The following is a 13,105-nucleotide window of genomic DNA, read 5'->3' as shown; positions in this document are numbered from 1 at the left end:
ATTTGATATCTATAAAGTTGATTTTGTGATTCTGTAGAGCATTTACTGATTCTCATCATAAAGTGGAGGAGCTGTGGTCAGCGAGTGATCTCATCTTCCCAAAATTCTGACGTGCACGACTATTCGTGAATCAGTGAATCATTCCTCCAAACTCCTAACCAAAGCAGCGCATCTAGTGAGCAATCGTGAAAGCTAAATTTAAACTGTTGACTATATTTATTTGCTATATTGGATTCCTGACAAATTCTGGTGTGATTATTTTTCCTTCGTATATCAACCGGATTTCGTTTTTGATGATTATATTCTGAGTTGTTTTCTTTTATCGAAAATGTTGTGTGCTTTCCTATTTCATATTTCCGTTTTTCATCAAGAATCCTAACACAGAGGTTGAGAGCAATTCTAGTCTTTCAAAATTGTATCGTTCATAGCAAAAAGTTGCCTAAAATTCTCTTTTGAGATATTGTGAAAGTGGACATGTTGTACACTAAATGGTGACTCAATTCCTTCTTTAAAGTACAGCTCACCGTCTTTCCTCCCTCTCCTTCAACCAGTTTTCCATTTGAAATAAAATTTAATCCAAAGAAAATATGAACTGCCTAAAATCCAAATAACCCATTTCTTTCATACCATAGAAGCGATTTTATAGCCTTTTTTTATTACAACACTATCAATTAAATAGCAAGACCATTTTATAAGGAAAAAATATGATTACTTGAGACGTTGCATCAATGAGGCGTTTAGAAGTCCCGCTTGTTCGATGGTTTGCGATCCATCGCTCAATTCTTTCGTTGGGAATGACGTGACTAAGATAAACGTTCGATTTTCGTATTGTGGTCGAGATCTGTACAAGATAAGTTAACCACAACTTGAGCAATGCCATTTTTAGTTTTGCTGTAAAATTCTCATGTGATACTTACGTTACTATGTATTGGCGAATATCGTCGATTGTATGCGAATGATTAAATTGGCCTGAAAGTCGTGAGCCATCAGCTAAGCGTATTTGAAGCATTGTCGTCGGAGCTTCAGTGTTAACTTTGAGTTGTTCAGCAGCTCTGAAATGCACATGAGATGCATACGAAATGAGTATCGATTAAATGTAATACAGAAATGTAATTGAAGAATACATACCGCTTTTGATTATCTTCTTGACTACCTGACGAAGGTGTCGAAGGAATTGAAGGCTCAACATTTGGTGCTGGGCTGAAATATTAAAATTGATCATATGAGCAACCAGAAAGAACGTTTGTTATTTTTATCTATAAAAATGTTCATAATCATAGGAAAGATAAGACTTTTCTCAAGTCAGAAACAAATATTGGAATTCAGAACTTCCGTGGCCCTTCAGAAAATTTTGAATTGAGTAATTTCCGAGAATAGTACTAGTTTGGAAATTTCCAAGTAGACAATGTTTCAGAGAAGTTCTCAGAAAGTATGAATTCCCAGAAAACTTAGCGTTGCGTTTATGGTTTCCTAAGAGCATAATATGTTGTTTGATGTATCTTCGTTCAGTACTTAGCTTCGTTATTTCAGCAATAGACAGTGCAGTGCCGGCGAATTATGAACACCGCTGATTTCAATGCAACTATGAAATTTAGTGATACCTCTATACCCATACGCTCAGAACATCATTGACCCATACCAAAGAGGCTTCACTCCAGGAAAATCCGCAACAGATCTCTCTGCGGCAAGCGATGGAAAAACTGTCGGAATATGGACATCAGTTGCACCATCTTTTCATCGACTTTAAAGCATGGCCAGGGTAAAACTGTACACGGCCATGAGAGAATTCGGTATCCCAATGAAATTGATAAGACTGACTAGGCTGACCCTGACCAATGTGCGAGGCCAGATAAAAGCAGCAGGATCACTCTCAAAACCATTCGACATCAACAACGGTCTACGACAAGGGGATGCCCTATCATGCGTCCAAAGGAGCCATTCTTGTTCTTATTCATGGTTTAATTTCATAGTTATCGAGAAATTGCTCGATTAAGTGCGAGTATATAGACAAGTTTGTTTCCGTTTGACGAAGATCAAAAGAAAAGTGTCACTCTTCCTGCGTTTAAGTAACTGTTAAACATACTCCTTCAGGGATGGTTTGGGGAGTGGTCGTAAACAAATTTTCTGGACACTTGCACTTTGAGAAAGGCAATATTAAAAAGTCTTAAACGATGGTCTTCTGCCATTTAACCAATGAATGGAAGCAAATGAGAATTCTACAATCTTCATGCAAAGCAATGCACCCCACCATATCGCGAAATCTGTCAAGGAGTTTTGGGCTGGTAGGAATATCGCCGCTCTTCTTTGGACACCCCAGTTTCCTGATATTGGTATATCATATATACCAATTGGAATGTTTTAAAACAAAAGGTTTATGAGAGGTAAACTCCTCCGAAGAAAGTTTTAACAAAAAAATATTCACCAAGTAATCAATTTATCTCTTAATGAATTGACTCTGCGCAGAATTGAACGCATAATTTGAAACAAAGATGGATAAAATATTAATATTAATAACTTTTAAGTAAAAATAAGTATATTTTATTTAAAATTGTCCAGGATAGTTTATTTCACAGTGAAAAGGGAAATATATTAATTTTTTCTAAGTGTTCACAATTCGATGGCATTCGATCGAATTTAATTGTGATTGGTGAAAGCAATTGGAAAAATAACTAGTTTAATTAGTTTGAGGATATTTTGGCCAGTAAGTAAGTATGGTGGAAAGTACAGTTTTATGGAGGCATTGATAACCTCTAGGCGGTTAACAGTGTGTTAAAAGTAGTGGTCTCCATTTGCAGAATTGCTGGATTGTCGTAGAAATTCACCGATTTTTAGTTCAGCAGCAATTACTAAAGCTACTATCAGAAACCAACGGCAGATTATAATTTTTTTAATTCCCCTTGATAACACCGCCCGGCTTTCTATAAATACTTGCTTTATATGAAAAGAAATAGAATTTGCATATGCAGATAATTACTCCTCTGCCTTATGGCGCTCCATGCCTTAGCACTTTAGTAGGTCTTTTATCCGAGTTAATTTGGTGATAGAATTATGTGGACGTTTTTTAAGCGCCTCCATAAGACCTGGGAAACGGTACAACGATTCAAATTGAGGTGCAGCGCAACTGCGGTTTGCTACTCCGCAAATGGAGAAGTTCGCTGCATGGAAGAAGTGGACTTTGGAAATTCAATTCTTACGCCGAACCTGGCGCGGCAGGGTGATCTATTGCGATTGGCGTTCACCCAAGCCTATTTTACGACTTAAAACCGCTTACCGTGAACATTGCCAGTTTCACAAATTCTAAATGAACGCGATTAAGGGGGGGGGGGGGGGGGATTCAAATCCCCATCCAGCGTATTAAGCCACCGTTGTTTCGGCCGGCCTTTTGGTCGCATACAATCTACTCCGACATTTAGACCAATCTTGACGAGTGAATTTTCATTAGCGCGAATTACATGACCATACCATCGAAGATGCGTCTCTCGCAATTTTTCCAGAATCGATTCATATCGATCGTTTTGTGTGGCGCTATTTTGTGTTAAGTTTAAGGGGTGCTCGCCATACATGTGAATGGAGGGTGCACAATTTTTTTTACAGAATATGACCATTTGGGGTATTAAATGAAAGGGATCAATTAGTACTTTTCGAATTTGGTCCCATATTTGATATCGGTTGAAGCATAGGAGAGTGCTGGCTCAAAATATGACCCCCAAAAAGTGTAACAGGTCTCTTTCTCAGAACCCAATCAACCGAAAAATCTGAAAAAATCACAGTGGTGCATCTGAACGAAGTCTAGGCTTCAAAGTATATTGGCATATTTTTTAAATTTAGCCGCAACCCCCCCTTAAGTTCATGCTAGAACTATAAAATTTGGCACTTACGTAAGGGATACCATAAGACACAACTTTGAGAAGCTTGAATAAAATCCAACTATTATTAACAAAGTTATAGAAAATGAAACTTTTACATTTTGTGTGAATTTTGTCCATTCTAAAACGTGTATGACGTCACCATAACATATCAATTCGTCAAAACCACAGCAAAGTGAGCTCACGTGAATGGAAGGTCGCAGGGAAACTTTCGCTTTAGTTTTTTAATCATTCATATATCAATAACAATTACTCCAGGCAGATACTTTGCATGAACTAAGGTTAGCTGCATTCACATTTTCCAAGATTTTGAGAAAAAAAACAAAAGATTTTTATGTTTTTTTATAATTTAATTAGAGACTATTTCAATTCATATTACAAAAAGATTTGTTCAAAAAAAAATTCTAGGTGTTGATTTTTTGCAGATTTTTCGATTTTTTACATGCTGCAAGTGCGAACTAACGTTAGCCGCACTCACTGTTTTGGATGAAAAAAAATAATTTTCGTATTGGTTTTCAATCAATGCTTGGTCCATTTGCCATACGTGGAAGACTGTCATACAGTGATCGGATTTTGTTATGAGGAATGTTTACCCAGGCCACTCTGATAGCTTCTTTGAGTTTATCTTTATTGCTGTATTGCCGGCCATTTTCATAAACTTTTCGTGCCAAAATCGACCATACGTTCTCGATAATGTTCATATCTGGTGACTTCGATGGACAGTTGTCAAAACTTCAGTAGGTAAATCGTGTCAATAATAGGCAAAACCATCTGGGCCATCCAAATTGAACTTTTTTTCGTCCGAAAAATAATATTCTGCCATTCTTTTGTCCAATGAATGTTATCCAGGGCGAACTTCTTACGGCCTTCAATATTGTTTAAAGTTAACATAGGCTACCGCATCATTTTTTTGTATTTCAAGTAGCTGCAACCACAAATCTTTTGTGTAAGTCGAACACCAATGGGTAAGTTATTTTCCAACTTGATATCACGAGCAGACTTTTTGCTGTTGGTGGCAGATCGTATCAAATGCCGTTTTTGTGCTGGGGATATCGTCGATGACCAGTCTGTCACGTAATTTTTGCCGTAATTTTCACGATTTTCCAGAAAATTTCGTATAACTTTTTCACTCCGATTAATTTTTTTTGCAATTTTCCGGTTTGACATGTTCATGTGGTCTTTAAGTGTCGCAATTTTCGCTTTTTCCGTTTCGGACAGTGGTTTCCCATGCCCATGCTGGTTCGCTTTCATTACAAACGACAACTGCGTGTGAAATCACACAAAGTGTCGAAAGAATGTGCATAACGGTAAATCAAGTCAAAACAAAACATAAACATGTCCACAGCATTGTTTATTTTGCTCAGAACAGTGAGTGCGGCTAACCTTAGTTCGTACTTGCAGCATGTAAAAAATCAAAAAAACTACAAAAAAATCAACACCTAGAATTTTCTTTTGAACAAATCTTTTTGTAATATGAATTGAAATAGTCTCTAATAAAATTATAAAAAATAAAACATAAAAATCTTGTTTTTTTCTCAAAATCTAATATCAAGTGCGGCTAACCTTAGTTCGTGCACTGGAGGCTGGCATAGAGCATGATCCTATCGAGTTTGGTGAAAATCGCACTATTGCTAACAAAGCTATAAAACGTCAAAGTTGTCGCTTCTGCACAAATTCAAGACTATCACCCAAAAGTGGATACTCTCATATAATATATGCATATATTACGTACTACGTACTAATGGGACAAACGCCCAATTAAATATTTTTATATAAGAAATACCCAAAACCTTTCGTACCTGAAGGGTCCAGCTTTCGGTTTCCCGACGTGTTTAAAAAGTATGCCAGAGATGGCAGTTTGGGACGAAAATAAGGGAGTGGGAGGAAGCAGGTGATTACTCCCCGGGCCAGGCGTTCATTAGAGCGATAATCCTTGCGAGATAGATTTGCAACTGCTTCTCAATTACGTATTGAATTGCTGGAAGGGGAAAATCTGTCAGGTAGTGTGAGAACGCTCCAGCGATGGTTGATTGAATTAGGACTCAGAGCTCGAAGACCAGCAAAAAAACCGATTTTAACGAAGGCTATGCTCGAAAAAAAGGCTGAATTGGGCATTGGAAAGACGTGACTGGACTGTGAACGATTGGAGGCGTGCTGTGTTGGTTGATAAATCCAAATTCAATTTGCTGGGATCTGACAGTCCGTCTCTCGTGCCAAAAAGAAAAGGAGAGAGATTTGACCCCTAACTGCACTTCATTCTCCCTCAGTATTAATGTGGAGATACATAACATCCAAAAGAATTGGTAGTTTTTCTTTTCTAAACGGTGCTGCCAACGCAAAAAAGTACAAAAAAAAATTATCGAAGATTGCGTTGTTCAGACTATAGAAGCTCTGCATGAGCACTGTGATGAAGAAATGTTTCAAATCGATTTGGCTTCGTGTCATAGAGCTGATACTGTGAGTAAACGAAATTTTCCCTGTGTCAAAGTTTTTATCTGTTTTGTCCTCAATACGGGAAATAGTCCACATTTGAATCCCATAGGGAACTTATTGGCGCTCATGAAGCGGCGACTGAGATCGATAAGGAACAAAGCAAATCTAGAAAAAAAAACTTTAGAAAAAATATGACTAAATGAAATTCCGGACGATTTTACTGAAATTTATACCAATCGATGCCCGCACGAGGTGCAGGAATGATTAGGGCGAAAGACGGTCATACGAAAGAGCGCAAATAAAAAAAACAGGAAAATTAATTTCTTCTAATTTGACATTTATGGATACCTTCAATCGTTTAACAAATTGTTTGTGTATATGTTTATTTTCGACTTTTTCAACACACAAATCTTCGACGAACATACCTTTTCCCTCAAAACTTCAACTTTCCTTTTCACCATATTATTTGAATAGAACTTCTGCTGCACACTTCACATGCAATCACATGAAGCACAACTTTAATCTCCAGCTTCATTCTAAACCTATTTTGAACTTGGACTTTTTTTCACACTCGCAATGCGAACATTTTTTTGTCGGACACTGTGTAACAACAAAGGTTTTCCAGAAAAAGGAAAACATAGCACTTCGTGATTTAGAAGAGTTCCTCTCGACTCAGGAGCTCCAGAAACTATACTTTTTCAAATCTTACCTTCCCAAAGTATGTCCTGATCCTTTAAAGGATTTAACTGCCGTGGCTGGCTTCTTGAAATCCTCATGCCTGTGATCCTCCAGGTCCACGCTAACCACATTCCCCATTTCACGAAGTTCATGAGGAATTTGCCTACAAATTTCAGATAAAAATCATCATGAGCTACTTGGACGCCGTCACAAGCGAAAAGAAATCGGTACTCACCCTCGCATCACAGTTTCCAAGAATTCTTTGTTATCAGGATCGTCGTAAGGTCTCAGTTCGCCATCGTTTATTGAGAATCCCTGACTCCACAGTTTCAGGACAACCGGCTCAATGCGTTGTGGACGGCCGGGGCGATCACGTGATACAACTTCGTGGTCACTATCGGTTTGTCCTAGCTTGAGCCCGACACCCTGGTACATGTCACCGCGTGAAGATGATGAGCTCGGTGGTTGGGTCATGGGATCCACCACAGCGCCGCTATCTTGAGCCATTCGGATCATATCAGTAAGTTGCTCGCGAAAGTTCTTCCGTTTTGGCGGGCCGAGGACCTGTTGCCCGGACCGTTCAGAACCGCCAGCATAGAAAGCTTGCCCTTCTTCCTCATCATCTGACGAGCGTTGCGACATATTGTGTAGCGTAGCAACCCTAGAAAGAGAATTGGCATGAAAGCTCCAGCTACTTCCATATAAGACTTCAACGGTTAGGCTAAATTTCGGTATCCAAAGCAACATTTCAATGTTGGTGGCTCGACAAGGAAGGATATTTCATAATTTTCGCAATTTAATTACTTAGGTCTGTTCGTGGCCTTCTTGAACGACGAATCCGATTTCTTCGACATCTTTTGCGAGGCTGAGTTCGACTCTAGGCTTTGAGGACCCGAACTTGCACTTTCGAAGTCTAGAACTTCGTTTACTTCCTGGTGCCCCAAGTCTTCAATTTCCGCTTCTTCTCCGCCCTCGTAGAAGCTCGATACCGCCAACTAGAAACAAAGGTATCACCAAATTTAGCGAAATTATTCTGGAAAACTCAGGAAACAAGGGGCAACGAACGCATCGAGTGATACATTACTGTGCATTTTTGACACAAACTTAACCTAGCGCTCGGCCGGCAACATTGAGCTGTCAATGGTGTTGCTGCCGAGCTCGAGTTGTTTGTGCCTCACCTGCAACGTCCAATTTGCTGACTCCAAGTAAAACCGAGCCCGATCTGTTGTGGTTCCTGTGATATCCTTGAACTGCGAAATGAGATCCTCGTGGTCCGACATTGCGTCGCCGAATTGTTAGAATATTCCCGAAGGTGTACTTAAACGCAGAGCAAAGGATTCACGACTGAAAATATGCTGCCAATGGGACGAACCAAACAGTTCGCTGCTGCGGCAACTTGTCAATGACAGACCTTCGTTTGTAAACAAGGGCACATGCTGCTGAAGTGGAATGTTGTGCAACATTATTTTGTGGAACGCAAATTGGGTACGAAATGTTGCGGACAGATGGCCTTAATGAATGTCGAAAATAGTTGCAGCCGATCACGAATTTTTTATTGCATACACTTTGGCGTCAATTTTACCATATTTAGTAAAATTACTTTCGTCAACAATCCGGGATATAGAAACTAAACTGACCTTTTTCCTGTTTCTATATTTTCTATATCCTGAATATAGATTCAAAGGGAAGTGAGCGGTGTTAAGAGAAAAAAAAGTATTGAAATATGGTAAATTTGGGAAAATTAAACTTTAAAGGTCGTTATAAATCGAAATGTGGGATAGGATTAGAGACAAGTTCTGAAAAGTTGGTAAAAGCTGGACAATTTAGGAAAATTTAATGCAAAAATTTCATCAATAATATTAGCGTAAATAAGGCGAGTTAGGAGAAAAGGGGGCACCATACTTTGCCGCCGGCTTCGAGAGAGAAAAATATCGAAAATGGTTTATAGGGCGAAACAAGGGAGCTATCATCCATCGTGAGCTAGCATCCAAACAAGATTTGTTCTATGCTTAGAGAACTTATTGCATTGAAAGATAATGTGATCATCCGTCTCGTTCACACCGCAGCTATCACAGATTAGTGAGGGAGCCATGCCGATCTTCGCCAGGAGGGCGTTACATACATGTTGGGGAAGATACGAGGGAAAAATTTACCTTTACCTAAGGAAGTTAATTTGTAACGCTCGTTCCATCCAGAAAGAACGTTGCTATGTGTTAATTGCCAGACATCAGAAAAAGCATAAGGAGGGGGAGTCGGGGTGCCGACTGTTCTTACTATCTGGCGGCATCATCCGCCATTTTCTTATAAAAATTTCCGCTATGCCTAGGAACCTAGAGTGTGAGCACTTTGATTGCTTGGACAAGGGCTAGTAGCAGCGGTCAGCAGAGAGAACAGAGGTTTTGGCTGGCCTGTCGCAGCGTTTTTATACCTTTGAGAATCGCGCACATCTGGCGTTTGCGGCGTCGAGAGGCATCAGGGGCCAGGGTCGTAAAACCAAGACCTTCGAGTCGCGAGACCAGTTTCTGATATTCCGACACAATAAAGTACGACGGGTTATCGAAGACTGGCAAAAAGCTTTGATTATGTGAAGTCCGATGTGCTATGAGTGACTTTTTGTCCGTTTCGGAGTTTTATAGACATCATTTGCTAGTAGGGTTTTACGCCCCTGAGAATTTGGTTCGTTTCCGCCTAAGAGTTTTTGACCCCTTTTACAGGCTGTCGACCGTAAGGCCTAAAAATAGGAGTCAAGTGATTCGTCTGAGTTAAGTTCTTTGAAATAGTCTATGAGGACTTGTTGATTTCGTGTATTGAGGTGTTCTAAACAGCAGCCATTTGGACCAACTTAAGGTGTTCCTTTCACTTAGGGCAGGAGCGATCGTTGGAGTTGTGCCCTTGATTTCCGTATAGGAGACAGGCAGGAATGTTGCAGGCCGCACTTACCCTCTTTTCCATAATTCAGGCATCGTTTCTCAGTAGTTTTACATAATTTTGAGGTGTGGCCTAGGCGCCCACATTTAAAGCATTGTCTAGTACTCCTCTGGTACGCGGGTGTAACCAAGCACAATGTGTCCTGGAAGGTCGGATCCATGCAACGCTAATTAATTGGGGGTTATCAGGATTTCTTGTGTTTAGTCTTGTAACCCTGCCAATTTTGACCTCTGAGGCTATTTCCTTCAGGGTCTCTTTTTCAGTGAAAGCTATAGGCACTTGTGGACAAAGGAATTCGTATGATCTGACTTGTCCAACAGCATTTTCACACTGGCAAAGTCCGATTTTTAACATCTAGTATGCCTTTGATATTAAGACTTCTTGTTAATTCGAAAAGCTTTGAGTCGTCAAGGCATCACATATTGCGACCATCTCCATCTGCGTTGGGTCTTTTTTAAGCTGCCTGAAAATTCTTCACTTCTCCTTGTTCGGCTGGTGATCGATTTGTCCTGGCATACCATTTTGGTGGCTTCAAGTCATCTTTGAGCCTAACGTTGTATCTTCTTCTCGATTTGGAATCTTCCGCGTTGTTCAATGGGACCTGCTCAGAATCTTGTGTTTTTTGTCGTTTGGTATTTCGGGAGTTGTTTTTAGCTTGTGAGCAGACCTCCGTTTGGATGATTTCTTGTTGAATTAGATTTCATAGAGATATCCCTCCATCTTGAAGCGGGAATTTTTGTTTCGTTCATTTCTACTCTTACGCGCTTTCTGTTGGGGTGGGTCCCGGAGCCACTTGAAGTAGAAGTTTGATGATAGTCGAATTTGATGCTGGTTCTGAATCTCATCCGGCGAAGTTTTCTCTTCTACATATTTTCAACGACGGCTGTCTGAATTTCGCATTAAGCTCTCGTCAAGAGCTGTGCCTCAGGAAAGAAGATTTGCGTTTGTTATAGTTCGGGTAGAATGTTTAAAATTCATAAAATAGTTATCGTTGATGTGTAAAATAGTTTTACATCGCTGAATTGCACGGATATGAGCTCGTGAGCTGCTTGAAAATGCAGAGCTATTCAGAGTGACCAGTCATTTGTTCGGTGTTCCCGTCTGAGAAAAACGATGGATCAGATGAGTAACATGAAAGCATTCGTCGATTGCACTTCGTTGGTGAAGTATTGCATGCTGCTTAGTGATAATCATAGCTAATTGAATTTTATTTTTCAACATTTCCATTATGTAGGCGAGATTCGTAGGCTCGACCACTTGACTCGTTGTTTTTCCACTTGAGTTTTTTTGATGTACAGCGTATCTAGGGCACTTTTAAAGAAACATGTGAGCGGTTGTCTAAAGGTAGTATATGTTCTAGGCCTAAAACGTGGATTGGTACCCGCGATGGAGAATAAAATCTGGGAAACTCCTGCCGAACCAACATCAACAGCTCTGCTACTAAACTTTATCTGCACCTCAACGTGGTGATCGGTGGGAGTTTTTTTTTAATGAAACATGCAACTTCAGGTTGGTGGTTGGTATAGTTGTTAGTAAGCCACTGAAGGAGCCTTGGGATTAACTGACCACACAATGACGGAATCGGCACAGGAAAAGGACTAAAGATTTGTTTATTCTCTCATGCAACATGCGCTTCCTGTACAAAATGGAAGCTCCTCAGCAGTTGGACGAGCCTTTCCAATATAGACCTGATGTCGCCACGTTGGAAGAAATGTACCGAAAAGAGCCTTATCCTCAAAAGCGGAGATCTTACGCTGATTGTGAATTACCGTTTCTTGGGTGATACGTACCTTTCAATGATACATCAAAAACTGGTCGACCGGTCACTGCGATCACCAGCAGGATGGTTACATGAAACATCGATCTATTGTTTCAAACCTTCTGGGCTTTACCTGACACCAACTCGCCATCCCGAGTGTCTAGTTTATCGTGAAGATTTTTGTAATGATCCGCTCGGGTGATAGTGACTGCTTTCTTTGCTTTCCGGTTGGCATTCTGATAAATTTGACAATTGGCCGGCATTTTATCGTCGAGAAATTTGTGGTAGAGGCGTTTCTTTTCACGAATTTTCATTTCAACATCATCATTCCAAAGCCAAGTATCTCGGTTGATATACCGCTTACCCGGCTTGGTGACCCCGAGGGTTGCAGAGGCCGCTTTGTGGATCGTGTATTTCATTTGGTTCCACGATTCTTTCACATTCATAATGGTCGGTAATCGTGTGAGTGAGATCGTTTCTTCTTTCTTCTCACCAAATCGCCACCATTTAAGGCATCGCGGGCCAGTGCATTCCTCATGCTGTTTTATCGGTCGCTTAATTCGCAGGACGGCAATCAACGGCCGATGTTGAGGTGCGATGGTCTCATAGGGAACGGCTTTGCAATCAATGACAGTGGTAAAATGTCGACATCTTATGAGAATATAGTCGATTTGCGTTTTACTGTTCCCACTATAAAATGTAGGAAAATGAGACAAACGTTTGATGAACCATGTGTTCATAAGTACAAAGTTATGAGTGTCCGCAAAATCGCCACCCTCATTACGCACTCCGACCCCTTTCCCCCATGGCACCTGTTACCGTTTGCCTTTTCACCCAATGACCATTAAGGTCGCCGGCAATGATAATATAGTCGCCAGCAGGCACGTGACAAGTCTTTTCATCGAGAAGTTGCCAGAAGGCATCTTTCTCGGCATCAGGTCGACCTGTCTGTGGTGCGTATGCGGTGAAGAAGTGAATAGTGCGATCAACTGATATAATGGTGAGCTTCATCAGCCGATCATCAAATCGTTCGACTTCTTTAATGGCATCACGGAAACCCTCTGAGATAACAATGCCAATACCATATTGAGTGCTTGGGCTACTAAAATAGAGAAGTTTATAGCCATTTTTACCGTGTTCGCGTTCAATGTCCTCGGTCTTTACAGTTAAAGTTCCAATATTAGCGTGCAGACACGTATTTGTTTTGTTATAGTATTTTTTACTATATATGTTAATTACGGTAGGTGAAAGCGAGTTTTTGTTTGTGGTTTGAGACTTGCTTAGATAGGTAACGTGATTAGATTTTGAAAATATCTTAAATGAAATCCTGAAATTGACACACGAGAAAGATCTTCATTTAATAAAAACAATTTTCTTATTTTCAAAACGCATTTAATATTATCATTTCTATGTACATGTTTGTGCGTATCAAAATATATAA

At 40.1% G+C, this 13,105-nt stretch overlaps 1 protein-coding gene across 1 annotated transcript; it reads right to left on the bottom strand.

Annotated features, from left to right (window-relative positions):
* Nucleotides 1-615: 615 nt before the first annotated feature.
* LOC119646532 (NSFL1 cofactor p47) lies at nucleotides 616-8,383 on the bottom strand. Its single transcript, XM_038046998.1, has 7 exons — nucleotides 8,156-8,383; nucleotides 7,782-7,972; nucleotides 7,213-7,638; nucleotides 7,009-7,140; nucleotides 1,129-1,200; nucleotides 918-1,052; nucleotides 616-841 (listed from the first exon to the last, which is right to left on the bottom strand). Exons 1-7 carry the CDS (start codon nucleotides 8,255-8,257, stop codon nucleotides 709-711), a joined length of 1,191 nt encoding a protein of 396 aa, XP_037902926.1. The 5' UTR covers nucleotides 8,258-8,383; the 3' UTR covers nucleotides 616-708.
* Nucleotides 8,384-13,105: the final 4,722 nt, after the last annotated feature.

Source organism: Hermetia illucens, chromosome 1 (genome assembly GCF_905115235.1).
Source record: "Hermetia illucens chromosome 1, iHerIll2.2.curated.20191125, whole genome shotgun sequence".
NCBI lineage: Eukaryota > Metazoa > Arthropoda > Insecta > Diptera > Stratiomyidae > Hermetia > Hermetia illucens.
Note: the sequence above shows the minus strand (reverse complement) of the source record. Positions and strands in the feature narration are given on the sequence as shown.